This window comes from Myxozyma melibiosi, assembly GCF_037950935.1.
Source record: "Myxozyma melibiosi strain Phaff 52-87 chromosome Unknown BZA70scaffold_11, whole genome shotgun sequence".
In the NCBI taxonomy this organism is placed as follows: Eukaryota; Fungi; Ascomycota; class Lipomycetes; order Lipomycetales; family Lipomycetaceae; genus Myxozyma; species Myxozyma melibiosi.
Window position 1 is genome coordinate 105,487 of NW_027042925.1, and position 25,181 is coordinate 130,667.

General features: G+C 53.0%; 15 protein-coding genes across 15 annotated transcripts; 8 read left to right on the forward strand and 7 right to left on the reverse strand.

Moving 5' to 3' along the window:
• The first annotated feature begins 185 nt into the window (after window positions 1-185).
• Window positions 186-1,752, forward strand: BZA70DRAFT_66192 (uncharacterized protein). The gene is made up of 3 exons (XM_064915306.1): window positions 186-800; window positions 862-904; window positions 955-1,752. The coding sequence occupies exons 1-3, from the start codon at window positions 637-639 to the stop codon at window positions 1,717-1,719; spliced, it is 972 nt and encodes a 323-aa protein (XP_064766534.1). The 5' UTR covers window positions 186-636; the 3' UTR covers window positions 1,720-1,752.
• A 448-nt stretch (window positions 1,753-2,200) lies between these two features.
• BZA70DRAFT_268937 (kinase-like domain-containing protein) lies at window positions 2,201-3,874 on the reverse strand (the record flags this gene model as incomplete). Its single annotated transcript, XM_064911190.1, has 1 exon — window positions 2,201-3,874. The coding sequence occupies one exon, from the start codon at window positions 3,872-3,874 to the stop codon at window positions 2,201-2,203; it is 1,674 nt and encodes a 557-aa protein (XP_064766535.1).
• A 748-nt stretch (window positions 3,875-4,622) lies between these two features.
• Window positions 4,623-5,497, forward strand: BZA70DRAFT_66204 (uncharacterized protein). Its single transcript, XM_064915308.1, has one exon. It carries the CDS (start codon window positions 4,826-4,828, stop codon window positions 5,363-5,365), a length of 540 nt encoding a protein of 179 aa, XP_064766536.1. The 5' UTR covers window positions 4,623-4,825; the 3' UTR covers window positions 5,366-5,497.
• Window positions 5,498-6,282: 785 nt separating this feature from the next.
• Window positions 6,283-8,417, forward strand: BZA70DRAFT_282635 (uncharacterized protein). The gene has a single exon (XM_064913317.1). The coding sequence runs from the start codon at window positions 6,701-6,703 to the stop codon at window positions 7,952-7,954; it is 1,254 nt and encodes a 417-aa protein (XP_064766537.1). The 5' UTR covers window positions 6,283-6,700; the 3' UTR covers window positions 7,955-8,417.
• BZA70DRAFT_259818 (chitin synthase III catalytic subunit) lies at window positions 8,418-9,787 on the reverse strand. The gene is made up of 2 exons (XM_064910869.1): window positions 9,475-9,787; window positions 8,418-9,413 (listed from the first exon to the last, which is right to left on the reverse strand). Exons 1-2 carry the CDS (start codon window positions 9,719-9,721, stop codon window positions 8,632-8,634), a joined length of 1,029 nt encoding a protein of 342 aa, XP_064766538.1. The 5' UTR covers window positions 9,722-9,787; the 3' UTR covers window positions 8,418-8,631.
• A 198-nt stretch (window positions 9,788-9,985) lies between these two features.
• Window positions 9,986-11,371, reverse strand: BZA70DRAFT_282637 (Snf7 family). Its single transcript, XM_064913318.1, has 6 exons — window positions 11,201-11,371; window positions 10,931-11,091; window positions 10,792-10,852; window positions 10,686-10,736; window positions 10,485-10,626; window positions 9,986-10,416 (listed from the first exon to the last, which is right to left on the reverse strand). Exons 1-6 carry the CDS (start codon window positions 11,258-11,260, stop codon window positions 10,313-10,315), a joined length of 579 nt encoding a protein of 192 aa, XP_064766539.1. The 5' UTR covers window positions 11,261-11,371; the 3' UTR covers window positions 9,986-10,312.
• On the forward strand, window positions 11,254-13,658 carry BZA70DRAFT_282645 (YjeF N-terminal domain-containing protein). The gene is made up of 2 exons (XM_064913319.1): window positions 11,254-11,755; window positions 11,815-13,658. Exons 1-2 carry the CDS (start codon window positions 11,650-11,652, stop codon window positions 13,584-13,586), a joined length of 1,878 nt encoding a protein of 625 aa, XP_064766540.1. The 5' UTR covers window positions 11,254-11,649; the 3' UTR covers window positions 13,587-13,658.
• A 93-nt stretch (window positions 13,659-13,751) lies between these two features.
• BZA70DRAFT_66482 (armadillo-type protein) lies at window positions 13,752-16,231 on the forward strand. The gene is made up of 4 exons (XM_064915311.1): window positions 13,752-14,052; window positions 14,166-14,251; window positions 14,369-14,489; window positions 14,555-16,231. Exons 1-4 carry the CDS (start codon window positions 14,022-14,024, stop codon window positions 16,042-16,044), a joined length of 1,728 nt encoding a protein of 575 aa, XP_064766541.1. The 5' UTR covers window positions 13,752-14,021; the 3' UTR covers window positions 16,045-16,231.
• Window positions 16,232-16,242: 11 nt separating this feature from the next.
• BZA70DRAFT_282647 (uncharacterized protein) lies at window positions 16,243-16,710 on the forward strand. The gene has a single exon (XM_064913320.1). The coding sequence runs from the start codon at window positions 16,419-16,421 to the stop codon at window positions 16,674-16,676; it is 258 nt and encodes an 85-aa protein (XP_064766542.1). The 5' UTR covers window positions 16,243-16,418; the 3' UTR covers window positions 16,677-16,710.
• An 81-nt stretch (window positions 16,711-16,791) lies between these two features.
• On the reverse strand, window positions 16,792-18,433 carry BZA70DRAFT_291099 (ATP-dependent RNA helicase-like protein; the record flags this gene model as incomplete). Its single annotated transcript, XM_064914269.1, has 7 exons — window positions 16,792-17,702; window positions 17,783-17,878; window positions 17,950-18,039; window positions 18,107-18,127; window positions 18,196-18,206; window positions 18,269-18,305; window positions 18,409-18,433. The coding sequence occupies 7 exons, from the start codon at window positions 18,431-18,433 to the stop codon at window positions 16,792-16,794; spliced, it is 1,191 nt and encodes a 396-aa protein (XP_064766543.1).
• Window positions 18,434-18,859: 426 nt separating this feature from the next.
• Window positions 18,860-19,404, forward strand: BZA70DRAFT_282654 (uncharacterized protein). The gene has a single exon (XM_064913321.1). It carries the CDS (start codon window positions 18,882-18,884, stop codon window positions 19,098-19,100), a length of 219 nt encoding a protein of 72 aa, XP_064766544.1. The 5' UTR covers window positions 18,860-18,881; the 3' UTR covers window positions 19,101-19,404.
• Window positions 19,405-20,814, reverse strand: BZA70DRAFT_250438 (uncharacterized protein). The gene is made up of 3 exons (XM_064910698.1): window positions 20,507-20,814; window positions 19,783-20,449; window positions 19,405-19,711 (listed from the first exon to the last, which is right to left on the reverse strand). The coding sequence occupies exons 1-3, from the start codon at window positions 20,705-20,707 to the stop codon at window positions 19,503-19,505; spliced, it is 1,077 nt and encodes a 358-aa protein (XP_064766545.1). The 5' UTR covers window positions 20,708-20,814; the 3' UTR covers window positions 19,405-19,502.
• Window positions 20,815-21,285: 471 nt separating this feature from the next.
• On the forward strand, window positions 21,286-22,072 carry BZA70DRAFT_66567 (uncharacterized protein). The gene is made up of 3 exons (XM_064915312.1): window positions 21,286-21,430; window positions 21,499-21,658; window positions 21,788-22,072. Exons 1-3 carry the CDS (start codon window positions 21,400-21,402, stop codon window positions 21,981-21,983), a joined length of 387 nt encoding a protein of 128 aa, XP_064766546.1. The 5' UTR covers window positions 21,286-21,399; the 3' UTR covers window positions 21,984-22,072.
• Window positions 21,957-23,437, reverse strand: BZA70DRAFT_66474 (uncharacterized protein). Its single transcript, XM_064915310.1, has 4 exons — window positions 23,065-23,437; window positions 22,932-22,988; window positions 22,725-22,881; window positions 21,957-22,665 (listed from the first exon to the last, which is right to left on the reverse strand). Exons 1-4 carry the CDS (start codon window positions 23,306-23,308, stop codon window positions 22,161-22,163), a joined length of 963 nt encoding a protein of 320 aa, XP_064766547.1. The 5' UTR covers window positions 23,309-23,437; the 3' UTR covers window positions 21,957-22,160.
• Window positions 23,416-25,102, reverse strand: BZA70DRAFT_296862 (uncharacterized protein). Its single transcript, XM_064914542.1, has 2 exons — window positions 24,663-25,102; window positions 23,416-24,604 (listed from the first exon to the last, which is right to left on the reverse strand). Exons 1-2 carry the CDS (start codon window positions 25,062-25,064, stop codon window positions 23,567-23,569), a joined length of 1,440 nt encoding a protein of 479 aa, XP_064766548.1. The 5' UTR covers window positions 25,065-25,102; the 3' UTR covers window positions 23,416-23,566.
• Between the last annotated feature and the right edge of the window lie 79 nt (window positions 25,103-25,181).

A 25,181-nucleotide genomic window follows, 5' to 3' on the forward strand; every position in this document is an offset into this window, starting at 1 on the left:
GAGTTGAAAAGAAGTAGTAGTTGGGGAAGGTGTATATCAGCTACTATTCAAGCAACGACAGCAGCTATTTGATATCAACAGCGTAATACTAATTGGCAACAGCAAAGAAACAAAAAACAGGCAGTAATCGAGGGATCAAAGGAGCACCGGCGCAGAGGAAGACAAAGTCAGGGTAAACCGGACCTAACCCTCGACCTGCCTGCCACTCCGCGATGAACCTGACAGGTTAGCGGCAGTTGCAGCAGAGAGAACAAGAAGAGAGAGAGAGAAGAGAAAGAGAAGAGAGAAGTTAGGAGCATAAAAGAGACAAGAGGAAGGATATTGCAAGAAGAGCTTTGGAGAAACTTGAAGCTGTAAGCTTGTGTTAAAGCTCAGAGGCGAGAGGGCCGGTTCGAGGACCGTTGACGACGGTGTTGATCTTTGCTGTGAGAACAGAGTCTGTGAACAAAGAGTCAGTGAGCAGATCAGAGGCTGTTGAGGCAAAGTGCAGCTATCAGTTATCAGTTGTCAGGACATCATCGGCGCAGTTCAAAAAGACACACATCAGATGCGGTAGTGGACCCTTGATCCTCACTTATCTACAACAACACCTTCACCCCATCAACACATCGCATACAAACCACAATCACAGAAACCATGCCGCCACCACCGACACCGACATCGTCGACATCATCGCCTTCGTCCGCGTCGAGACCAAGACTGAAGCTGCTTGAGAAGCGCAGGCAGGAGTTTGGGCGGCATTTGATTAGATCGCTTGATATACTGAGTTACTGTCATTTGCTGTATATCTACTTTATGGAGTTCGTATCTCGTTGCTTGCTTGCACGGTGCGTGGATGGCTACTGACAATTGTTTGTGTAGTATCTCGTTGCTGAGGTTACTTCTACGGAGCGTCATCCAGCTCGTAAGTCTCTCCTCTTGAACAATCACAAACAGCACAGCTAACAACCACAGAACTACCTCACGCCAAAACCCTTCCCAATGCCCCGCACCGCCCGCACAAGACTAATCCACGTCGTCATCCTCGCTTCAAACACATACTGCCTCCTCGTGCACATCTTCGCCAACCTCCCCGTCAGCCGCGAAGCAAACGCCGGCTACCTCCACGGCGGCCTCTCCATCCAATTCATCGGCCAAAAGGCACCCGCCTCCCGCACTCAGCTGCTCGCAGCAGATATCGTCGTCCTCGTCCTCCAGCTCGTGATATTAACCATCGCAGCCCGCGAGGAAGAAACGTCGAATCCGCCTGCGCTGACGATGCCGGCGTCGTTCTCGGCCGCGGCGGCGATGGCGGCACGTACGGCCGCGCGCGCGTCGCTGGCCGAACAGCAACGGAGGCAGCAGCCGCCTAGCGCGCTGGGACCGTCGACGTCGCCGCCACCTGTGATTGAGACGCCGCCGCCGGTGGAAGAGCGGCCGCGGCAAACGATCGAGGATGAGGAGAACGGGCGGAGCGCCGCGGCGGCGGCGGCGGCGGGTGCGACGACAGAGGAGGATGGGATGAGTTTATTGCAGGCGCCGGATGAGCAGGATGGGTTTACGGGGGAGGTTATTGCTGCGGAGTTGCATTTGTCTGAGATTATAGGACGGCTGCGGAGTAGTGGTAGTGCTGCTAGTAGCAGCAGTGGTAGTGCTGGGGCAGGGAGCGAGGGGCAGACGGGGAGTGGGAGTAGTAGGTATGCTGCACGAAGGCGGGTTGGCGCGAGTGTACCTGTTTAGGAACTGTTTGTTTTATTGTTTGAATGGAATGCTTTATGAAATAAGATATACAAGTGCTGAAAAGCTCATAACCTGGATAGACATGTAGAGATGTGTCGAGCAGTAGAGCTTGTGTTTGTGCGGATGCGATTAGGATAAACAGGATCTGTGATTAGAAAGAACGTTACAAATGCATCAATTTCATAACAATAACAACCAAACAGACAAACAAACAAAAGTAAACAAACACCAAACCAGAGAGGAAGAAGTGCCACCCCCTTTTCAATCTGCTTCTTCTTCTTCTGATTCATGAGCTGAGAAGGATCTGCGCACCCCTTTTTTCCTTATTCCTTTGAATCTTTTGATATCCAATGCTCCAAATCATGATGGCCAAAGAATAGTTCCCAAACATACAAAAACGAAAGCAAAAATGACGAACAGACAAAACGCACAACTCATAATGCTATTATACAACAGAAACAAAAAAGGTCGATGTTCGGAGCTACTCGCGGTTGAGACCCTCAAACAATCTATGCTGCATGACTTGTCCGATATCCCACCTCTCATACGGATTCATCTCAAAGCAGCGGGCTACAAAGTCCACCAATGCCTCCGCGTCGATTTCTGGAGCACTGCTGCTGTCGTCGTGAGAAGAGGAAGAATCGACGGATCTCGAGAGTAGGTCGCGGTCCCATTCGCCGGCGATGATGAGCGACTGCAGTTTTGGCAGGAACGAGTGCGAAAACGGAAGATGCCGCGTGAAGAGCGCGTAGGTGAAGACTCCTAATGCCCAGATATCCTGCGCGGGCGAGACGTCGTCGGTGGAGGAGGAAGCGGGGTCGGGAGAAGAAGAAAAGTCTGCGTCGAGCGCGGAGAGGCCGCGCGGGACGAGGAGTTCGGGCGGGAGGTAGGGAACCGAGCCGGTGATGTCGAGTTCGGTCATTGATTGCGAGAGACTGGCGGTGGATTGTGAGAGGGAGAGGACGGATGAGGAGAGGTTGTTGCTCGTGTCGTCGGCGTCGGAGAGGCCGTCTTCGGGGACGATTACGGGGGAGGAGAGAAGCGAGTCTGAGGACTGTGGATCAACCGAGATCTCAGGCTGTGGCTGTGGTTGTTGTTGCTGAGCGCTTCTGTCTTCTTTGTAAAACTGCGCCATACCAAAATCGCAGAGTCGCAAGGAAGCACGGGAGATATCGGAGGGCGGAGAGGAGGAGGGGGAGTCGACGTGCAAGACGCAGTTTTCAGGCTTGACATCGCGGTGAACGATACGCAGGTCCTGGTGGAGAAGTCTGAGAGCACAGCAGAGCTCATAGACCCATCTCTTTTTGACAGAGACTGCGACAGGCGATTCAGACAGCAAAGAAGCGGTAGAGTCAGAGATTGACTCGATCGAGCCTGCGAGGGATGACGAGGTTCTATGACGGCGTCTTTTGATGGCGGCATCAAAGACGGAGCCAAGATTTGCGTACTCCATGAAACAGAAGGTCGCGAACGAGGATTCGTGAACCGAGATCAGACGGAGGATGTGCGGGTGCGCAGGGATGCATTTCCAGACGGTGAGCTCGTGGTCGAGATCGGCGAGGGCCTGCTCGCCCGAGGACTTGCGGACGATTTTGACGGCGCGGGTTACGTCGCGGCCGTGCTCGAGGGTGTGCGCTTCTTTGACGGTGGAGAAGCCGCCGTAGCCTATGGTCTTGCCGATGACATATTCTGAGACCTCTTGGCCTTCGTCATCGGGTTCGGGCGCGGAGTTTGCGGCGGAGTTGAACATGGAGAGGAAGCGCGAGGCGGGGGAGGTCGGGTCGCTGGAGTCGCGGATGGAGAGCGAGCGTCGGAGGCTGTTTGTGCGGGGCTTTGGGTTGCGCCATGAGAACTGGCGGGAGGGCTTCTTGAGGGAGTTGTCGAGGGAGTTTGCGGTGGTGCTGGTGCTGCTGCAGGAGCTGTTGTTGTCGGCGATGGAGATGGAGCAGTCGGCGGCGGCGGAGTCGGAGAGCACGCGTCTGTCGGAGGCAAAGGGGTGGAGCAGGCCGTAGGATTTGGATCGGGAGGTGGAGGGGGAGGAGGTCGAGGTCGAGGCTGGTTGGGAGACGGGCGGGGGGTCAAGGTCGCCTGTTTGCAGATGGAGGCCTGATCTGGAGGCGGCAGATAGAGAAGGGTAGGAGTAGGCACCGCTCATTGGAGGAGTACATTGGGGAGGGGAGGTGAGGAGAGAGAGAGGAGGAGAGGTGGTGAGGGTGTGGAGATGAGGAAGAAGGTTGGGAGTCTGGCCAGGCTCTGGTCTTTGTTGGAGACACGTGATGAGCTTGGAGGTAAGGTGTGCTGAGCCGAGGAGTAGAGCGGAGAGAGGAAGAAGAGAACAGAGAAAGAAGAGAAGAGAGAACAGAACAGAACAGAACAGACATAGAACAGAGAAAGGGACCAGTTGAGAATAGAAAGTGGTGAAGAGGTGAGGAGGAGGAGGTGAAGAGGAGGACGCGTTGAAGGTGGTTGTTCAGTCTTCACAGCCAGCACAGCAACAACACAACACAACATAGAGTGAAAAGAATACAACAACAAGAAGATAAAAAGAACAAAGAATAGCAATTACTATAACAGTATTCAATAACTAATACAACTGCTACTGAATAGAACAACCCCCAAACATAAACAAAATAGAGTTTTCAGATTGTGTCTGTTCTGCTGCAGGCACCGAAGCCACTTCTGCGACGCGTCTCAGCATTCTTCCTCGCTTTTGTCTCCTTCGCGCTTCTTCTCTTCTTCTTCTTCTTCTCTGTATTCTGTATATCTGTTTGATACTCTCTTCTACTCTCTCTATTACTTCTAGAGACCATCCCCCTGAATGCCGCCCTACGCGTGCGCGCTCTACGCCGGTACGCGCTCCTCTCCTCCTCTCCCCCCCCTCCTCCCTACTAACCCCCCCTTAGAGTCCGCTTCCTCCCTCCAGGGCCTCATTCGCGCAGACAAACAGTCCTCCCACTCCTCGCCCTCTGACATAACCGACCACCCCGTCCGCTACGACGACGACCAGGACGACATCTCCTCCGCCTCCTCGAGCCCCACCGTCGCCTCCTCCACCGTCGCGCCCTCTGCCTCCTCTGACAAGTCCGTGTCCTCTGCCTCCTCCGTCATGGCCGACGCAAAGACACAGATCGACTCTGTAATTGCTGCCGCCACCGCGCGCGCTTACGAAGACTCCTCGTCGACCTCGGACGACGACGATAACAATGCTGCTCAACACACTGCAGCTGAACACGTCGACGACTCCTCCGACGAAGACGACATGATGGATGACCCTTATCTCTCTTCCTCCCCATCAATCTACGACGAGTGTACGTTCTCTTCTCCTCAATCTCTCTCATCTCTCTCTATCTCCACCCCACTAACCCCCGCAGCCGACATCAACTACGACCTAGTCTACGCCCTGCACACCTTCCGCGCAACCCAAAAAGGCCACGCCGACGCGCTCAAAGGCGACGCCATGATCATGCTCGACGACACAAACGAGTACTGGTGGCTAGTCCGCATGATGAAGGATTCTTCGGTTGGATATCTCCCCGCAGAGCACATCGAGACCCCCACCGAGCGTCTCGCTCGCCTCAACAAGCACCGCAATACCGAGGTATCTATCTCCTTGCTCTTTTTCTTATATTCCTGCTCTTCTTCCTGACTTTTTGCTAACTCGCTCCAGCCCCTCGTCATCGAACCCGCAGCTCCAACCCGCTCCGCGTCCGACAAATCCACAGGCTCCACCTCGCGCAACCCCCTCAAACGATTCCGATCCAAGCGCCAGACCTCTGCCGCCGCCGCTGCTGCCGCGCTCCTCGTTGCCGAAAACGCGAAAAACAGCACTCCCAAATCTGTCAGTTTCACCGACCCCACGTTCTATGACCCGCCTGAGGGATACTTTGTCTACTACTCGGATGACGGCGAGATGGGCGACGAGGAAGGTAGTGATTCGAGCGACAGCGAGGGCGAGAACGAAGAAAAGATCGACGAGGACGAGATGGTTGATGACGAGACCGAAGAACAGTCTCTTGATATGGTTGACGCCATGGAGGACGTCAACAACAGCAGCGAGGACGTGAGCGAGATTGTCGAGTTTACCCCCGTGCCTGTCGATAACGAGGAGCCGATGATGTATGAGGGCGAAACCACGCTCCGAGAGTCAATGGAGCTGGATGACGCGCAAGCTCCGTTTACAGAAGTAGAGCCCGTGACAAGCGCAGTTGCTGTCGACTCTACAGAGGCGGTAACTCCTGCCGCCGACGTCGAGCTCGCTCGCGCAGCCTCACAGTCTCCCTCGCTCTCACTCTCACCCGCGTCTGAACTAGTAGATGACCATGTGGACGAAGAAGTAGCAGGAGACGCAGCAAGCTCCTCGTTGTCTCTGTCGCCGGCAGTGACTCCTATTGACGACGTCATGACCGACTCGGCATCTGTTACCTCTGCGGTCCCATCGATCCACGTCTTCAATCCCCGCGTGCAGGAAGAAAAAACGCAGCTCGCAGAGGCGCAAGAGCAGGCGCAGCCTGACGTCCCGGTGCGCCGTCTAAGCCACAACAAACTGCGCAAGAAAGACCCCAACGCTCTGTTGAAAACCAAGTCGTCGCTTGAAAAACTCTCGATCCGACACCGGTCGTTTAGCAACAACAGCAGCAACAGCAACAATCTCAACAGCCCTCTGCACCCTTCGTCGTCGCCTACCTCGGTGGGCTCTGGCAGTAGCTCGTCGTCGCACCATCTGTCGACCGGGAAAGTTCTGAGTAACATATTCAAGCGGAAATCCGGAAGCAGAAGCAGCTTTATCGGAACCAGCTCGTCCTCTTCAGACAGCTCTGCTACCGCCGCCGCTGTCTCTGCCTCTGTTGTTTCTGCTACCACTGATGCCGCGCCATCTGTCGCTAGCAGCCAGAGCGGCTTCTCTTCATACGAGGACGTGTCGCCGGTGACCGACGCGCCGCCAGCGACATCGACGCCTCCCCTTCCCGCCGACACCAAACTGATGCCACCCCCGTCAGTGACGGTGATCAAGCCCGGGAAATCGAGCAGTCTGCGCGTGGTGACCTCACACCCGATGGGCCAGTCAGCCAGCGAAGGCGCGGCGGTCGCGTCGTCGCCGTTCGAGTCGATGTTTACGCGCCGCTCGCGGACGACGACGCATGACTCGATGTGCAGCGATACCTCGACGACGATCATGCAGCCGTTTGGCGAGTACGAGATGGTGCATGACGATCGGGAGTCGATTGTCAGCAGCGGCTTTGGCGGGGCGCAGGAGCCTAGTGTTGCGACGACTGTGTATCGGCAGGTTGGCGAGAGCGACGCGTCCTCGTTTGACGATTTTGGCGGGCATGGACTTGGCGCTACGGCTACGATCGACGAGGTCGAGAACGAGGATATGACGACCCCGCGCGTCAAACAGACCGAGCAGTATCATCCCCAGCAGCAGCAGCCGAGATCCTCCCCGCCTGCGTCGCCATCGCTGCGAAAGATCGCGAGCGATCTGACAGACGCGACGACGACCACCACCACCACGCAGGACGACACGTACTACTCTGCGACAAACTTGCTGGCGGGATACGAGGACTCGCGGTCAAACTCGTCCGTGACTGTCGCGACTGCGGATCTGGCTTCGAGCGGCGGGTTGCCGCGGTCGTCGGCGCGGTCGTCGGTGGGGATGGGTGGTAACGCGAGAAGTAGCGTCGCGAGTGACTTCGACGAGGCACATACCGGACGAGGTCTTTTGCTGCTGCAGACGTACGCTGCTCGGCAGCAAAACGAACAGCAGCAGCAGGAATCTCTGCAACGCGAGCCAGCGGCTCTTGAGAAGCTGCGCAGTTTACCGGAAGATCAATCAGCGTCCGTCATCGGTCTCGGCTTCGTCCCAGTCGATCAACCGCAGTCTTCTTCCTCTTCATCATCTGCTGCGGTGTCGCCTTCGAAACCCCAAGTACCTGCCTCGCGCCCGATTCCCAAATCCCGCTCCGGCTCCGCCTCGTCCTCCTCCGACCGCAAACGCCTCTCCACTCTCGACAACAACCCCACCACCAGCGCGATGCCACCCCCGCAATACATCCCCACCCGCCGCTTCATCCACCACTCGCTCCTCCCATCCTACCAGCGCTCGATGCAGGACCTCGATCTCGCGAGCGGCAAGCTCGACGATCTGCTCGCGCAGTGGTGGGAGCGCAATTCTTCGCCCGTGGCGAGTCCGGCGATGCAGATGCAGCCTGGTACGCCTACGCCTAATATGGTCTGATCTATCTTCTTCTTAATCTTGAACTTTTTTGTGTGTTGGAATTTGTTTTTTTAGTTTTGGTTTATTTTTTTGGTTCTTGAGTTAGCGATGTTTCCTTTTTCTTTCGATTGTTCTATTTTCCTTGGTTTAATTCCTTGACGAGACGTGACGAACTATTTCCCTTCCTTTCCTTTCATTTTAGTATATCCTTCCATGTTATTGCGTCCCATGTGCTTTCCATTATCTGTTTCTTATTTCCAGTGCTTTCCATTTATCTTTTCTTATTCATAAACGAACAAGCTCGAAGTACCAGAGCTACGACGAGAAAAGAAAGAAATAAAACCTCGTTCGAGGGGTCGGTGATTATTTTATAAAGTGTGTGTGGGTGTGTAAGGGGGATTTCTTGTTTTGTATTATTAGTTTTGGTTTATTTGTTTTGAAGATTTTGTTTATTGAGATAATTTACTGCATTGGCATTTACATATACGTATGGATAAGTAGAAGTAGAGGAATTACATGAACACATGACGAACAAATACGTGTATTACACAGCATGACTACAGAAACACAAAACACATCAAAACTCGTATGCAAATACAGACTAAAAAACTGATAAAAAAAAGAAAAAAGCAAACTCCAAAGTTCCCAAAGGTGATGTTCATCTGGTCTGTAAATACCTTCTCTCGTGCACTGACGGACTACTCGTCTCTGGCGAGCTGGTAGGCGCTACCGGTATCTCTGAGGGCGTAGAAAGAGCCGGTATACCCGGATCCCTCGTTTTGGTAGATGTTGCTCTGGTCTTCGTCGTAGTACTCCTTTCCGTCCCAAGGCACGGCGCGCTGGACGGGGACGACGACGTTTGCGCCGACGCTGAATTCGAGGTCCTCGCGCGTGATGGAGTCCCAGTACTTGTAAATCATCATGACGGTGAGGATATTGCAGAAAGTGGCAAACATGAGGCCGTCGACGTAGTGCTTCATGTGTTCGCAGAGCGTGCTGGAGAAGACGTTGAGCAGGACCTGGCCGGCAACGAAGAAGAAGATGCCGAGAGCGATGTCGCCGAGCGGCCAGAGGTCCTGCAGGGTGAAGAGGACGAGGATGATTTGTGAGATGGCGTAGATGACGACGGCGACGAGGTTGAGGATGTAGAGCACGACGAAGAGCGCGGTGGTGTCTTTGGGCGAAAGCGAGCCCCAGCTCTTGAAGGTGAAGATCGAGATGACAAAGGTAAGCGCGAACGAGCCGACGGTTATGAGTCTGAGGGTCCAGATCGAGCGGTTGGTGCCGTCTTCGTAGAGTTGGAAGCCGACGAAGCCGTTGAGCATTAGACACCAGCATGCGGCCGATACTAGGCCGGATTGGACGGCGACGAAGTAGGGGTATGGCTTTGATGCGGGAGGCACGACGCCGGTGTCGACGAGGAGCGAGAAGATGGTTAGGAGGGCGTAGATGTTGAAAAACTGCAGGATCTCTCGGCGGCCTGCGCGGGTTCTTGTTAGCATGAGAAACAGGAGCTGGAGAGTGAGGAGCAAGACGCGTACCGACGGCGGTGTACTTTGAGCGCACGTTAAAGATGATGATGACCATCATCGCAAGCGTGCCTATTGAGATAAACGCATTTCCGGTCTGGAAGATGATTGTGTTTGCGACCGAGACGTTGCGGGAATAGCACTTTGCCATGATTCCCGCGGCCTCGAGGCCCGCTGCCGAGCTCGAGTACGGGCCCACGAGCGAGCAGAGGGGAACCGGGACGCGGTCGCAGATGATGTCGAGGTCTCCGAAGCCCATGGTGAGCAGAAGACTGGATCTGGGTGGTTTTTGCTGATGAGGAAGTGCAGATGAGCAGAGTCGAGGAGGAGGAGCAGTTTGGTCCCAGGGGCTGTTTGCGAAAAAACACGTGCACAAGCCACTGTTCGGCTGTAAGTGCAGATAACTTGTTCAGTTAAAGCCAGAAGTAGTAAACTACGCGTGCACAAAACTTATTTTTAGCTGCTGTGGCTGATGTGGCTTGACTATGCTTTGCCTAATCGGGCTGGCCGTAAACAGACGCGATCACTGTCACGTGAGAAAGATCGTCTCTAAGCAGATATGTAATTGCATATGCTACTGATTACTGACTACTCGAAGAGAGAGCAGGTGCTGGAGACTGACTACTTGAAGAGGAGCAGGCGCTGACGACTACAGAGGTGCTTGAATCAGATACATTGCAAAAAGACAATTAAAAGACAATAACTACAACCAACACAGAACATACTCCACATATCCTACCAACTCACTTACAACATCTTCAAAGACTCGGCCTGCGCCTCTCCTTGCTTGACTCCGAGTCCACTGGGAGTCTCGCCGAGCTAAATAGAGCATGGTTAGTCATATCATTGTTCATAAATCGGGATACTGTACGGAATCATAGACTTGACTTACAGCTTGCGAGAGGTCGATTCCGATCTCATCGAGGACTTGGTTGACGACATCCTCGCTTTCTTCTACATACGTAAAGAAGTTAGCCAAACTCTCTCCAAACTGCCAGACAGTGAAAAAGCACAGCACGCACCTTCTTCGTCGTCCATCGCATCGTCTATGGCGTCGTCCATCATCTCCTGTCGCTGGTCCATGATGTCGTTCTCTTTCTCAAACTCCATCGCGATCTTCTGAAGTTGCGGCAGGTTCATGCTGCGGTTCATCGAGCCGAGGAGCTGGTTGTGAGCGTTAGTGAGGGTTCGTGTGGATTATTGTGGAATCGATGTATACGTACTCTTGTTGCACCCTTCATGCTCTGCATCATTTGCTCGTTACTCCGTACAGTCTAGATATTGACGTTAGCACATATAGACAAGGGAGGAAATATAATAGGAACTCACCTGGATCCGCAGAGCGACGGCCTGCAACTGCGTCCGCATCTGGTAAAACTTCTGGATATATCTATACGACACCAACCGTAAGCCTCCACCACATTGTCATAACCACAACAGCACAACACATGACAAGAAATCAACGCACTTTCGTGTCCGCACAAGATCCTTGGCTTGGATCTTGCATGCGCCCATCTGGTTCGCCTTTGCAGACTTCTTGATATCAGCAATCAGTTTCTTCTCTTGCTGCTCGAGTTTCTGTCGTTCTCTGTCCAGCTCGCGCTGAGCTTTCTCGAGCGATCGTTGGTGCTAGAAAGAGAAATGAAAGTTAGCCTGAGGTCTGAAGTCTGGCTCGGTGGGTGAGTATTGGGTACAGCCTTGCTCTATAGCGCTGTGATAAGATAATAGACTAAGATACCTTGCGCAGACGCTCCTGCGGCGTCGTCCGTTTGCCAAAAACCCACTCGACCACGTTCATGGTTGCAAGAGCAGGCAAGAGAGAGTCAAAAAGAGACGAGAGTGGCGAGGAGGAGGAGGAGGAAGAGGAAGAGAAAGCAAGCTGAGGACAAAGGCTATCGTTTGTTCGTCGAGGCGGAGGAGGCCGGGAGCGGGCACGAGCCCCACGCAATCTGTCGGCAGCCAAACCGCCGCTGGGCTGCCTTTCCTCTGTTTACCTGATTAGAGCATTGTTGTTGCTGTTGTTCTTATTCATTTGGATATCAAGAGTTGATTACTGTATATTTATTCTCTAGTGGATAGACAGCTGTCGATTGTATTCTTTTCTTGTATTATTTCCGCACCCGGCCAATTGCTCAGCTGAGATCATCCACTCCTCCATCACCCACCACCACACAACACAACTCAGCCATGGCAGAGTACATCGGCCTCAAGATCAGCGTCCAGCTGCAGAACGGCACGAAATTCACCGGCGAGGTCGCAGACATCAACGGCACAAAATTGCGTCTGATCAATGGTACCTGCTCAATCTGCTCGAGTTCTCTATCTCCACATTCAACTAACACGCAACCCCAGTGCTCGATTCATCAACCTCATCCCACGTTCCCTCGCGCGTGGTCGACGGCAGCAAAATTGCTGATCTCCAGATCATCAATCCTCCTGCTGCAGAACCAACCGGTTCTCAAAAGAAGAAATCGCGAACGGCTGCAGCGCATTCCAACGGCGCCTCGTTCACGCCGCCGCAATACAACGACCCGGCGATCTTGACTTTACAAAGCGGTGATTCGCAGCCGGCTGGGTCGTCGACCGAAGACGAGACCACCGAAGGCGAAGAGTCGTCGACGATCTCGTCTGATCTGGCGGCGGTTCACATATACGATGGGTCCCCCCAGCCACCCAAGAAAACAAAAAAGAAGAACGGCCGACCGGCTGATCTGCATCGACGAGAACCCTCGGCTACCCACGTCCCTCGCCCGTTTGCCAATAAGCGCAAGAACGGAAGACGGTTTAACGGCGACTATCAGGATGACAGCTGGGTGGATGAGGATACTGCAGAATTCAAAGACACCGAGTTTGATTTCCAGAGCAACCTCGAAAAGTTCAACAAGAAGACTGTTTTTGATGAAATTAGACTGGCAGACACCACCGATCCGACCGCGCGTTTGGTGTCGCTTAATCGCAAAGATGGCATGAATACAGTGTCGGCGCATGATGTGCAACAAGAACACATACGAGCGTTGCTCAAGAAACCTCCAAAGAAGGATTTCTTGCCGACAGAGAATGTGTTGGGATCAACGGTGGCTGCATGGCAAAGTCTTTCTGATTCCGAAGACGAGGAAACCTCGCAGGTGGTGGTTCAGGCGGTGGACGAGGCAAGCGATATTGATAAAGAGATCAGACAGCAGCAGCGCAGAATCTCACAGGCTCGCGCTATGTCCCGATCTTCGAGCAGGAATGCTACGCCGCCGGCCTTGCGTCCCCCTCGCCGACTTGTTTACGACACTGGTGAGCGAATGGCGTTTGGCTGTCCTACGTTTACGACCGAGCAGATTCTCGCGGTCGAGCAGGCGGCGACTACGTTGTACTCGCTTACTCCCGAGCAGCTGACCGAAAACGCGGGTGCTGCGGTTGCGAAGCTTGCGATTAGTATTCTAGGCGGCAAGCGCCGCTTTGAGCGCCGTCGCATTCAGGTCAATGCGCTGCCGGTCGTTGTTGTTCTTGCCGGGAACCACGAGACTGGAGCACGGACTATTGCTGGAGCGCGCATGCTGGTGAACAGACGAGTGCGGGTGGTGGTGCTGTTTACGGACGATTCGGCAGAACTTGCGGCACCGAAGGAATGCATCGAGAGCCAACTGCGGGCGTTCAAGGCCGCAGGAGGCAAGACGACGTCGCGGCTGGACGTTTTACAGGCTACGTTGCGAGTGCTCGACGCACCACCAGAGCTAGTGATTGACGCGCTTACCGGGATCAAGCTGCAGGACGGCGTGGGGAGCGGAGTTCCGGGGTGGATGTACGAGGCCGCGCAGTTTGCGGCGACGCAGCGCGCGCCGGTGATGGCGGTGGATATGCCGGCAGGCGTAGATACCGAGACCGGAGCGGTGCTGGTGAACAACATGGGCCGCGCAAAGTGGCTGCTGTGTCTGGGAATGCCGAGCGACGGCATCCCGCACTATATGCAGTACGTGGAGGAGGTGCTGCAGAGCGACCTCGACGTGTCGGTTGCGGACATCGGGCTGCCGAGCCGGTGCTTCAAGAAGACGCTGTCGGAGATGCGGGCGAGCGAGGGGTTCCGGGACGGCATCGTGTTTGGCAGCGAGTGGTCGGTGCCGGTGAAGCTGGAGTAGGAGAAGTGCTGTATTGTATTGCAATAGCTGGTCAACAATGGAAACTTCCATTTGGGGATATGACAAATGTATTACATAAACAAAGGGCGAGGGTTTCCGTTTCGGGCCTGTCGATCCAGTAAAGTTCGTTATCGCGTCGACATAATCACTGCCTTCAGACCACATCGCTGCTGGCCCGCAGAGACTGTAGACCACTTCCGCAGATTCAACCAGAACCGCCTCTTCTGCGCTGCGCTGCGTCGACGAACTTGAACCGTCTGCTGCTGCTGCTCTGCGTCCTGTCTTGTCTTCTCTTTGTGCATCCACAGCATCCCGCAAAGCCCGCTTACCCAACCTCCTCACCTCGCCTCCTCACCTCGCCTCGCCGTCGCTCCCTCGGCCTTCCCCACCTCTCTTTGATTCCGCGCCTTCGGCTCACAAGCACGCCTCTTCTCCATGGGTTGTTGCTGCAGTAGCTGCTGTGGGGGTATGTCTTCTTCCATTCATCCACCGCGCTCCTGTGTTGCGCAGACACGCATTGCCGTCCTCTGCCTGTTGTATATTTCTCGAACATCCCCAACTAACTCATCGCTACTCCAGATAATTCCCAAGACCGGCTCTATGCGCCTCTGCTCGCCGAGAGCGAGCGCGAGGCCGTCTCTGTCTTGCTTCGATACCTCGAAAACGTGAGTGCTGTAATCTGCCTTTGCCTTGTTTATGCTCTCGCTTTTTGTTTTGAGCGGGGTCTCTGCTGCTGCTGCTGTTGCCGTTTGTAAATACTAACCTATCCTATTCCACTCTAGCGAGGCGAAGAGGACTTTTTCAGCTCGGGACCGCTCCGAGCGTTAACCACTCTTGTATACTCCTCCAACGTTGACTTACAGCGGAGCGCGGCTCTTGCATTTGCCGAAATTACAGAAAAAGGTAGGCACTCTTCTTTTACCTTCTCGATTCTACCCTCTCGCTCCACGAATTCTAACATCCCCCAGATGTGCAAGCCGTCAACGAAGAGACCCTCTCGCCTATCCTCCTTCTCCTACAGAGCCCCGACTTTGAAGTCCAGCGGGCAGCAAGCGCAGCCCTCGGCAACCTGGCTGTGAACAACGACAACAAGATCCTCATCGTCGAGATGGGTGGCCTGGAGCCGCTGATAAAGCAGATGCAGTCGCCCAACGTCGAAGTGCAGTGCAACGCCGTCGGCTGCATCACCAACCTGGCAACGCACGACGACAACAAGGTCAAGATTGCTCGTTCCGGTGCGCTCGTTCCATTGACCAAGCTCGCAAAGTCCAAAGACGAGCGCGTGCAGCGTAACGCGACCGGCGCACTTCTCAACATGACCCATTCCGACGAAAACAGACAGGAGCTCGTCAACGCGGGCGCTATCCCGGTCCTCGTCGCGCTGTTACAGTCTGAGGACGCCGACGTGCAGTATTACTGCACCACCGCACTCAGCAACATCGCTGTCGATGCCATGAACCGAAAGATCCTCGCCGAGACCGAACCGAAACTCATCTCGTGTCTGGTACAGCTGATGAATACCAGTAAAGTCAAAGTCCAGTGCCAGGCGGCTCTCGCACTGCGAAATATGGCTTCCGACGAAAAATGCCAGCTGGAGATCGTCCAGGCCGGCGGACTGCTGCCTTTACTGCGTCTCTTACAGTCGGATGTGCCGCAGCTGATTCTTTCATCTGTTGCCTGCATCCGCAATATTTCGATCCATGCCGACAACGAGGCGCCGATAATCGAGGCCGGTTTCCTCAAGCCGCTTGTTGCGCTTTTGAAGAAGCACGACTCGACGAACGCGAACGCGACGACGCCAGTCATGACGAGCGCGACCGAGGAAGAAATACAATGTCACGCGATCTCGACCTTGCGTAACCTGGCTGCTAGCTCGGAGCGCAATAAGAAGGCGATTGTCGAAGCTGGCGCGGTCGACAAGTGCATCAGTCTAGTGCTGACGGCGCCGAGCAGCGTGCAGAGCGAGATGACTGCGTGCATCGCCGTTCTGGCCTTGTCGGACGAGCTCAAGAGCTACCTGCTTTCGATCAACATCATCAACATCCTTATCCCCCTCACAAACTCGCCAAACCCTGAAGTCCAGGGAAACAGCGGCGCCGCGATCGGTAATCTGTCGTCCAAGGTCGGCAACTACGGTGGCTTCGTCAAGGCCTGGGAAGCACCCGAAGGTGGAATTTCCGGGTACCTCAAGCGATTCTTGACCAGCAACGACCTGATCTTCGAGCACATTGCTGCGTGGACCTTGCTGCAGTTCATGGAAGGCGGCGATAAGACCCTGATATCATTGATCCAAAGCACCTCAGACATCGTTGTCGCCGTCCAGGCTCTTTCGGTCCGAGAGGTGTCGACCGAGCAGCCTGAGAATGGCGACTTGATTGAAATGGAGGATGCCGAGGCCGAGAGCGAGATCATTGCGCTTGCGGTCCGAGTGTTGAAGCTCATTGATGAAAACAGGTGATTTTTCTTTCTGTCTTGTTGTGAGGTGTAGCGGGAAGGGAATAGTCTTGTTTGTTCAAGTTGAGATGTTATATTACTACCGTATTTCAGATATTTAATCTGTGGGCTATTTGATCTTTTTCTCCTTCTATTCACATATATCTATTGATATTCCTGATTTGTTTACGTTTTTTGCTGTTTACTTTACGCGGGTATGTGTGGAGCGGTGTACAGTTTTTTTTTTCTCATTCATCTTGCCTTTTTAATTCTTGTTTATGTTTCTCCCTTGTTTGATCGATTCGCTCTTTTACGAAAGAAAAGACGGTAGTGATGATAAATCACAGGCTGAGTTCTGGTGTCTTTTGATTGATCGTTCATCGTCTTTGTCTTGCGCAGATGACGCTTAAACCTCATCCACTCTTTCTGCGATTTGTATGCTTGAGAAGACTCCTTAGTTATCAAGTATTCATTCACGTTCACTCACTCATTCACTCCTTTTTTACCTCTTGTTGGCTCGAGAGTGCGATTTGTTTTTTACTTCAACTCGTTTCGATTTGCGTTTATGAAATCTGTGAGGTGGCGGTCTCAGGTTTTTTCTTTATTCTTCGTTTGATTGTTGTTTATCTTTTCTTTTTTTTTGTGAATCATATTTAAAGTCCGCTATAATATTATATATCTACCAACTACACTACAAAAACTGCTATTGTAAAACCTCTTTTATTACAGGAAACGCTACTATTACAAACGACGACTATCATACCACACCCCCCTAGACCATCTCGCTGACGTTCATTGGCATTTCATCGATCTGGGTACTATAGTACTGCTCGATATCTCTCAAGATCGTGACGTCCTCGTTTGTCACAAAATTGATCGCGACGCCCTTTCTACCGAACCGGCCCGATCGACCGATCCGATGGATGTAGTTTTCGCGGTTAAACGGCAGGTCGTAGTTGATCACGAGCGAGACCTGCTGCACGTCGATGCCGCGCGCCCAGACGTCGGTGGAGATCAAGACGCGCGAGTTGCCCTGCCGGAACTCCTGCATGACCGCGTCGCGGTCGGACTGCGGCATGTCGCCGTGCATGGAGGCCACGGTGAAGTTTGCTTCGCGCATCTTGTCGGCGAGCCAGTCGACCTTGTTGCGGGTGTTGCAGAAGATGACGGCTTGCGTGATGGTCAGGGTCTCGTATAAGTCGCAGAGGGTGTCGAATTTCCACTCTTCCTTTTCGACGGCGATGAAGTATTGCTTGAGACCTTCGAGCGTGAGTTCGTCGCGCTTGACGAGGATGCGCACGGGGTCGGACGTGAATTTGTTTGTCATCTCGAGAACGTCGTAGGGTAAAGTCGCCGAGACGACGACGACCTGCGTCGACGGCGGCAGGTATCGATAGATGTCGTAAATCTGATCTTTGAATCCACGATTAAGCAACTCGTCCGCCTCGTCGAGAATCAGCATCTTGATATGCCGCGTCCGCAGATTCCGACGACGGATCATATCCGCCACGCGGCCTGGTGTGCCGGAGACGGCGTGCTGGCCGTAGTCGAGTTTGCGGATATCTTCGCTGATGGATTTTCCGCCGATGCAGGCGTGGCATTGCACGTTCATGTAGTTTCCGAGCGCGAGCACGACGTTTTGGATCTGCGTCGCGAGTTCTCGTGTCGGTGAGAGAATGAGGGCTGTTGGGTAGAGTCAGTAAGCAACGGATCTCAATGAAAAGAGATGTCAATGGAAAGTCAGAACTGGAGTGTGAACGTACCTTGCGTCTCGCGCACCTTTGTGTCTATAGTTTGTAGCATGGCGATCGAGAATGTGGCAGTTTTACCGGTTCCAGACTGTGCCTGCGCGATAGTATCTATTGTTCCCTGTTAGCCCACCCTGCACCCCCATCACCACAAAAATATAACCGAGCAAACAGAAACTCACCTCTTCCTTTCAAAATCTGAACAATGGCGCGACTTTGGACTGCACTGGGCGTTTCGTATCCGTATGCGTAGATTCCGCGAAGTAGATCCTCTGTGGTGTGTTGTTAGTATTTTCTTGCCTTTAGAAATAAAAGGAAGGCGGTGTTCGGTACACGTACCTTTCAGACCCATGCGCTCGACTTTTTGGTTGAATAATCGTATTAGTAAAGAAATCGTCGACTTGATATCTATCAGGACTAGGACTTACAAGTAGGAATCCTGCAGACAAGCACGTTAGTTTCATACACCTCCACTCAACAAGCAAAAACAAACACACTCACACTTCAACATCTTTGGTAGTATCAAACTCCAGCTCAGCTATTCATACATCTCGTTAGCAATCGTTCGTAAGTCGTGGTATACACGATGAGCAGTTTGAGCAGTCGACGGCTATCTTTGGCTTGATCTGGGTGCCACGTACCATCAGCTTTTGCGTCAAAACTCATGTTGTCTTGTGAATACAGTATGCCTCTTTCTTATGTGTTGAGTTGAATGCGATAGACCAAAAGAACAGAACCGGTCGATGCTGTGGATGTTCGTGATGAGCTCCAGCAGCGAGCGTAGCAGAGAAGGAAAAAATAAAGTTTTCCTTTCCTCGACTTTGCCTTCGGGAGTTTTACAGCATCGCGCATTTCCTTGTACTTTGACTATATTCGACGCACGACAAGACGGCTGCTCTGGTTCGTTCTGAGGAATTCAAGCAGAATATAGAAAAAGAAGGAAGAAATGCTGTATGAATTAGTAGGGATTAGTCGTGTGGCTGCGATGAGCGAGGTGCGAGAGTAAGTATCCCGGCATTCTACAATTCTGCTCTATAACCACTACTCTCAATGCTTCCAAACAATCAGAACTAACCTCTAACACACCAACAGCATCGTCCGAACCGCAGGTCTCATGGTCCTCTCCTCCGGCGGCATCATCCGCAACACAAAATTCCTCGGCCGCCAGTACCTTCCCAAAGTCATGGGCAAGCACCAGCAGTTGCATTTCGCGGGTCACCATTTCCACATGATGTTTGACGCCAGTCCAAAGGTCCAGAACGATATCTACACGCTGCTGAAAAGTGACCCGCGTATGGTGCGCATCATGGTTGTTAATCGGGCGAAGATGTGAGTGCCTTTTCTTGTCTCTAGTTTTTTTGGAAGCACCGCTATGAGTGGTGGTTTCGTCCAAAGTGACTGGATTTTCTAGATTACAGCAGAGACTAACGCATTTCATCAACAGACTCCCAGACCTAACGCAAGAGTACAAGTCGGCGAACCTGGTCTAAATATCACCCCTAACCAACGAAAGAAAACGAAAAAAGACACTGAACGGGAGGCGTTCCAATTGATATATTTGTACATAAGACAGTTTCTGTAAATCTACATTATGATTTTTCGATAATTGCGTGCTTATTCGTAGCGTGGGAGATAGATGAGTAGAAGAGTTGATATTAAACATAACGGAAAACATCCAAGCAAACTAATAATTTCCCTAAATCCTACTATTTTACACGTCACTCTCAAATCTACTTCAAATCCGTTCATACTCTCTCAAGATGACCGGCACCGAACTAGGCGGCAGACTGCCGACTTCAGTGACGATCTTTTTGATGTACTCGGGCGGCGTTAGATCAAACAGGATGTTTAGAAGCTTCAGGTTTGGTTTCGTGCGCCAGTCCTTTAGTGGGCCTGGTTTAGGAGTTGACTCGCTCGAGATGTTGACGAGGTCATCGGGACAGCCTAAATGATCTGTTAGTCGGACAGTTTTTTTGTATATAGGAATTGTATATAGAAAAGAAGAACTGACATACCGAGCTCGTTGAAAGTGACGGAATCCAGCTGGACTTCCTTTGAAAACTTGAGACTCTCGCAACAGACAATGACCGGCACGTTCTTTCTCTTTGCGCTCATCGCCACAAGCGCGGTTCCGACTCTAGAATACAGCTGGCCGTTCGACATCACCGCGTGCGCGCCCAAAAACACCGTCGTGGCATCACTCATGACATACGATAGTCCCGAGATGAGGACGTATTCGCACTTGAGCCCCGCGTTCGACAGCCGGCGGACTAACTCTTTTCCCTCGTAAAACGGCCGCGAGTCGACGACAACGACGCTGAACTGCGTGCCCCGCGAATGCGCCTCTAAAAAGATCTGCTCAATCACTTGCGACCTGGCAAACGTGAGCACGACGTCGCCGTTGCTGATTTGCGGGGACGCGGTCTGCACAATCACGCGGTCGGCAACCTCGATCTTGTCGCGGATAAAAGTGTCGATCTTTTCGATTAAGGAGTCGCGCGCGTGCTGGTCGGAGACGTCTATGCTGACGATTGAAATCTCTTGCTTCAGCCAGCGGATCGAGTTGCCCATCGTCACACTTAGCGGGCGCGCGGTTTTTAGGAAATCGATTTGCTTGCTGAGATGGTTTGTCAGATTTCTACTCAGTGTTGTGCCTGCTGGGGTTCTGTAGTCTTTGATGACCTGATATGTCCTTGTTAGCTTTTCAATTCTATATGGTTTTAGAGAAGATCAACATACCTCCTGGAATGCTCGCAGGGTGGCCATACACCGCGCACTGGATCCGATGACGGTATACGAAGCGATTTGCAGCGTCAACGACAAGATCGCAGGATGAATGTCCTTCGACGCGTCCGCAGTCCCCGACCGTCTCGTACCATCAAGATGCTTAAACAAACTCACGCGCTTATCCAGCAAGTCGTCACGAGCGTTCATGCTCATAATAGCATCAGCACCAGCCGTAGCAGCCGCAGTCGACGAGCTGCCCGCTCGCACATGCTTGCCTTGTCCACTACTCCCGCCCTGCTGCTGTTGCTGCTGCTGCTGCTGCTGCTGTTGTTGTTGCTGCTGCTGCTTCTGCGCTCGCGCCTGGGCAATGGCTTCCGGCGTAGGCTTCGCGTTCACTTTTCCCTGCTCATTCAGTTTCTGCGCCCGGCGCGCGGCCTTCTCTGCCTTGCGCGCTGCCTTGGCGTCTTGTGTCTCTGACGATCCTCCTTCTTTCGCAGGTTTCTTGCCGCCTTTCGCAGCGCCGGCCGCAGATGTGCTGCCTGATGTGCCTGTATCTGGCATTCTGGCTAGATTCTGTAGGTGTAGTCGGTTGATCCCCCAGACGTGTTCTCTGCTGACCTATACTATCAATTCCAGCACACACAATCAACAGCAAGCAATTTGCAAACGTATTATAATCCGCTACAATCTTTTTTCTGATTCCTGCAAGAACCTTTACAGTTTACAGAAATCTCCAATTCACGTGATCTCAAATTTTACCCGGCTCAGCTTCTGGTCTGCCAATCAAAGGGCGACTAAAACCCGCCGCAAAGTCGCAAACTCGAGTTCGTTGCAGTCTTCCTGTGGTTGTTTAGCTGTTTATTACACACAGTTCTCTTTTAAGATCAAGCAAGGATAAAATAGCAATGGTTTCTCTATGGGCTTGGGCATTTGGCGGTATGTTTAACATCATTGGTTCGCGGCCGCGTGGAGGAGTTAGTACTGATTCGTGATAATGACCACAGGCGTTCTCTCGAAGTTCTTCCACCTCGGACTCACCCGCCGTACAATCTTCGACGAAGCTCCTAGTGTTCTTCTTCTCACCACCGGTTTGTTTGCCGGCTCGTTTGCCGGTGCCGGGTACGTGCTCCAGGATATCGCGGGTAACCGGATGGAGTTGCTTCAGAAGAGAAGAGAGGCCATCGAGGCTCAGGAGGGTGGAAAGGCTTTAACCACCCCTCCCTTCCTTCGTATCCCGAACCCGAATGCTGAGAAGTAGGAAGGCGGACAGAATTGAGGCTATCGGATATGAAGGAGGATATTTCAGGGCGGCGGGTGGTTCTTAGCATGCATTGTACAGTCACACCATTCTACATCAAAGATGGATGCAAGAGCTCCTCTTTTCATTTATTTTATTGTATTTTTCGGAGTTTTTATTTATGCTATCTCGGCGACCTTAATCATACAGTGTGATTTTATTGGGTTTCGGTATGACATTGGTATATCGTGAGCTGCAGTTATTCTCAACAACTGCTGCTGTATACTTTTCCAGGATATCTGGTGAACGAGGACGGACTTTTTTCTTGATTCGGCAATACGATATATCAAACATTCAAAATCATTCGTACACATAACCTAACTGCTCCAATTTTGAAATCAACAACATCATCCAAACATTTTGAACTATCTACTGCTTAATCTTATCGTACGCAATCTTCTCCAAAATCTTCGCAGCGCCCTCCTCGATAATCGCAGCCGCAAGCTTCTCGCCAAACGCCTCCGCATCCTCATAACTCTTAACCGTATCCGTAACCGACGCCGACGCAGCCTCGGTGCCATCGACGCTCACAACGCGGGCCTCGATCGACAGTTTTCCATCGGCCGCGACAGACGAGTGCACGCCGAGCGGGACCGAGCATCCGCCCTCGAGTTTCCGCATGAGACTGCGCTCGGCCGTGCACGTCAGCGCGACCGGGAGATCGATGATTTTGTCGAGAAAAGCCTGCGTCGCGGCGTCGCCTTTCTTGACTTCGACGCCGATAGCGCCTTGGCCGACGGCGTAGAGCAGTTCGGGCGCGTCCAGGTACTGCGTGATGCGGTAGCCAAAGTCGAGACGGAGGAGGCCGGCGGCGGCGAGGATTATGCAGGTGTAGCCTTGCTCTGGGTCGTCTAGTTTGCTCATCCGGGTGTTTCTGTGCGAGAAAGAGTTAGAGGGTGGAATAGATGAAGGAGCAGAGATGGGGCAGCGTACATGTTGCCGCGGACGACTTTGAATTCGAGATTGGGGTATTTCCGCTTCAGCTGAGAAGATCTGCGGATGGATGATGTGCCTACGACGCTGTGGTCGGGTAGTTCGTCCAGAGACTTGTATGGCAGTCCTGGCCTCACGAGAAGGGCATCTCTGGGGTCTATGTCCGGTGAGCGTAGGAAAGAGCATATAGAGGACAGAAACACATACCTGCTCGGTTGAGAATGCCGCCAATGACAAACTGCTCGGGGAGGGAAGTAGGAACATCTACATAAACCAATTAGGATACACAACACATGAAAACAACCCGGCGTAATTCTTGAAAACAGAAGAAAACACAAACCTTTCAGCGAATGCACAATCATATCGACACGCCCGTCCGCGAGCAATTCCTCGAGCTCAGCAGTCCAGACCGGTTTCCCGCCAAACGCATAGAGCGCTTTCTCCTGGTTATTATCCGCGAGCGTCGTCGTCGTCACAATCTCGCACTCGAGGTCCGGGAACTGCTCTTTGAGCGCCTTTATGACAATCTCGGTCTGCGCGATCGCGAGCTGCGACTTGCGCGAGCCGAGTTTTATGACTGCCATGGTTTTTTCTGTTTTTTTGTTTTGTTTTGTTTTGTTTTTCTCGGAGCAACTAGCTGCTAGTTGCTGCTATTCAGTAAATAGCAGAACGAGGATGAGATATCAGAGTAAAATCTAGACTTGAGCTTTGTATTTGCTGCAATCGCCACAACTTTTTTCCAAAGCCACACGAACTGTGGCGCCTTCTCTCGGCTCCAGAACTCGCCTACTTACAAACAGCTTATTGTCAGAATACTATTAACATTGCCTATCTACTCTATTCTACTCTACTACTGTAGCAGACTCGCTCGGAGTCCCGGCATCCTTCTCCCACCAGTACGGTCTAAACAGCTTGATCCCGATCCCCCTGTTCGGCTGTCCCGCGCTCTCAAGATCAAAGCCTTCTCCATCTACCTTTCTCGGCAAGACTCTAAAACATGCCTCGCTGCCGCTCTGCGACTGTTCAATAGCAGCCATGCGCACGGTCGCAAGACCGACGTTGCCGTGCCGTGAAATCAGCGAGCCCAGCGGCCGCGCGATCTCGCCTTTTGCATTCAGCTTTGGCTGGTCGGCTGCGGGTATGATTGGCGATTTGTACCCGAGCTGGGCGGGGGCGGGAAGCGCGAGGTCGGGGTTGTATTCTGGAGATTCCGGAGCAGACTGCGAGAGATCATAGAGCGCGTAGGGCACCACGCGGCGGGGAACCACGCCGATGTGCTTTGTTCTCGTCGTCAGCTCCTGGCCTACGTAGCAGCCCTTTTTGAAATTGATGCCGCCCATCATATCGATACAGCTCTCCATCGGGAGAATGTTTCCCGGTGAAAGGTCCTCTGTGCCTTCTGGAATGCCGTACTGAATCCGTCGAAGATCATAAGTCTCGAGATCGGCCTCGACGAATCTCTCGACGCGGCCTTCTTCGTACACCCGTAGCGGCCACAGCGGATCCGGCGCCTCCGTAGACAGCACGATCCGCACGCCAAACCCCGGCGCGCGCGTGTCGTCCGCGCCAATAAACGCCGGCGGCTTGCGCATGTACGGGTTCAGGTCGTACTCGGTCGGTGCACCAGCCATCCGGCGCATCATCAGGTTCTCGGGGAAATCCTCCCACGCGTACCAGACTTTCCAGTCCTCGACGGTGCGTAAGGTGACCTTGTCGCGCAGCTTGCGGAACTTGAGGTATGTAAGTAGTTGGGTTGTTACTGTGGAGTCGTGCTCGACAAGGTATGTCTGTGCGTCTGGCTCGTCCGAGGGGGGGTTCATGGTCGTCCATTTTTTGTTGTGGGAGGTGGGGTATATGAACGCATCGTACATCACGCGGCCCTGTCAGCACAGTTAGATCTTCTGCAAACACAGCCCAGAATAACAGAGAATAACACACCCGAACATTGAGAAATGCAGCATATACACCGTCATTCCCCAGCGGCGGCTCATTTGTAAGCAGGCCGTGTAGAAACCGGAACGCATCCTTTCCAGAAACTTCAATCAGCGATCGCCGCGGGGAGAGGTCGACAAAACCTGCGAGGGGGACTGCCGATGTCCAGACGCCTTCTGGCGGAGTAGTCTCGGCTGCGTCTGCTATCTCGTGCTGCGGAGCAGTGGTCGCGGGAGGAGAGAATGTGGAGTAGCGGCGGTGGTGGGGGACGAGCAGAGCCGGACGGGTGCTCGACGCACGGCAGCATTCGCGCAGAGACAGACTGGCGACGCATCTCTGCCGCGCTGCTTTCGCCAGAACCGCGCGCGCCTGTCGAGCAGCGAGCGAGTGGCCTTTCATGCTGATCATTGACGGCGTGTAATTTATCTCTGAGTAATCCACCGACTATCGCGAAGAGCAGGTGGAGATACTGGTACAAACACCGCTTCGCTGACATTTGCTCTGCTTTTGGTCTGCTGCGGTTTC

Excerpts from the sequence above, each read along its gene's own strand:
- BZA70DRAFT_66192 (XM_064915306.1), top strand. The coding sequence starts at position 637 with ATGCCGCCACCACCGACACCGACATCGTCGACATCATCGCCTTCGTCC. Across the intron at positions 801-861 it reads CTGTATATCTACTTTATGGA|TATCTCGTTGCTGAGGTTAC; the intron begins GTTCGTATCTCG and ends TTGTTTGTGTAG. Across the intron at positions 905-954 it reads TACGGAGCGTCATCCAGCTC|AACTACCTCACGCCAAAACC; the intron begins GTAAGTCTCTCC and ends TAACAACCACAG.
- BZA70DRAFT_66204 (XM_064915308.1), top strand. The coding sequence starts at position 4,826 with ATGGCCGACGCAAAGACACAGATCGACTCTGTAATTGCTGCCGCCACC.
- BZA70DRAFT_282635 (XM_064913317.1), top strand. The coding sequence starts at position 6,701 with ATGCCACCCCCGTCAGTGACGGTGATCAAGCCCGGGAAATCGAGCAGT.
- BZA70DRAFT_259818 (XM_064910869.1), bottom strand. The coding sequence starts at position 9,721 with ATGGGCTTCGGAGACCTCGACATCATCTGCGACCGCGTCCCGGTTCCC. Across the intron at positions 9,414-9,474 it reads CTCAAAGTACACCGCCGTCG|GCCGCCGAGAGATCCTGCAG; the intron begins GTACGCGTCTTG and ends GAACCCGCGCAG.
- BZA70DRAFT_282637 (XM_064913318.1), bottom strand. The coding sequence starts at position 11,260 with ATGAACGTGGTCGAGTGGGTTTTTGGCAAACGGACGACGCCGCAGGAG. Across the intron at positions 10,853-10,930 it reads GATCTTGTGCGGACACGAAA|ATATATCCAGAAGTTTTACC; the intron begins GTGCGTTGATTT and ends GGTGTCGTATAG. Across the intron at positions 10,417-10,484 it reads TGCGATGGACGACGAAGAAG|AAGAAAGCGAGGATGTCGTC; the intron begins GTGCGTGCTGTG and ends TTACGTATGTAG.
- BZA70DRAFT_282645 (XM_064913319.1), top strand. The coding sequence starts at position 11,650 with ATGGCAGAGTACATCGGCCTCAAGATCAGCGTCCAGCTGCAGAACGGC. Across the intron at positions 11,756-11,814 it reads AAAATTGCGTCTGATCAATG|TGCTCGATTCATCAACCTCA; the intron begins GTACCTGCTCAA and ends ACGCAACCCCAG.
- BZA70DRAFT_66482 (XM_064915311.1), top strand. The coding sequence starts at position 14,022 with ATGGGTTGTTGCTGCAGTAGCTGCTGTGGGG. Across the intron at positions 14,053-14,165 it reads CTGCAGTAGCTGCTGTGGGG|ATAATTCCCAAGACCGGCTC; the intron begins GTATGTCTTCTT and ends TCGCTACTCCAG. Across the intron at positions 14,252-14,368 it reads TGCTTCGATACCTCGAAAAC|CGAGGCGAAGAGGACTTTTT; the intron begins GTGAGTGCTGTA and ends ATTCCACTCTAG.
- BZA70DRAFT_282647 (XM_064913320.1), top strand. The coding sequence starts at position 16,419 with ATGACGCTTAAACCTCATCCACTCTTTCTGCGATTTGTATGCTTGAGA.
- BZA70DRAFT_282654 (XM_064913321.1), top strand. The coding sequence starts at position 18,882 with ATGGTCCTCTCCTCCGGCGGCATCATCCGCAACACAAAATTCCTCGGC.
- BZA70DRAFT_250438 (XM_064910698.1), bottom strand. The coding sequence starts at position 20,707 with ATGAGCATGAACGCTCGTGACGACTTGCTGGATAAGCGCGTGAGTTTG. Across the intron at positions 20,450-20,506 it reads CCCTGCGAGCATTCCAGGAG|GTCATCAAAGACTACAGAAC; the intron begins GTATGTTGATCT and ends AGGACATATCAG. Across the intron at positions 19,712-19,782 it reads CGTCACTTTCAACGAGCTCG|GCTGTCCCGATGACCTCGTC; the intron begins GTATGTCAGTTC and ends CAGATCATTTAG.
- BZA70DRAFT_66567 (XM_064915312.1), top strand. The coding sequence starts at position 21,400 with ATGGTTTCTCTATGGGCTTGGGCATTTGGCG. Across the intron at positions 21,431-21,498 it reads ATGGGCTTGGGCATTTGGCG|GCGTTCTCTCGAAGTTCTTC; the intron begins GTATGTTTAACA and ends TAATGACCACAG. Across the intron at positions 21,659-21,787 it reads AACCGGATGGAGTTGCTTCA|GAGGATATTTCAGGGCGGCG; the intron begins GAAGAGAAGAGA and ends TCGGATATGAAG.
- BZA70DRAFT_66474 (XM_064915310.1), bottom strand. The coding sequence starts at position 23,308 with ATGGCAGTCATAAAACTCGGCTCGCGCAAGTCGCAGCTCGCGATCGCG. Across the intron at positions 22,989-23,064 it reads GATTGTGCATTCGCTGAAAG|ATGTTCCTACTTCCCTCCCC; the intron begins GTTTGTGTTTTC and ends TGGTTTATGTAG. Across the intron at positions 22,666-22,724 it reads AAAGTCGTCCGCGGCAACAT|AAACACCCGGATGAGCAAAC; the intron begins GTACGCTGCCCC and ends TTTCTCGCACAG.
- BZA70DRAFT_296862 (XM_064914542.1), bottom strand. The coding sequence starts at position 25,064 with ATGATCAGCATGAAAGGCCACTCGCTCGCTGCTCGACAGGCGCGCGCG. Across the intron at positions 24,605-24,662 it reads CTGCATTTCTCAATGTTCGG|GGCCGCGTGATGTACGATGC; the intron begins GTGTGTTATTCT and ends CTGTGCTGACAG.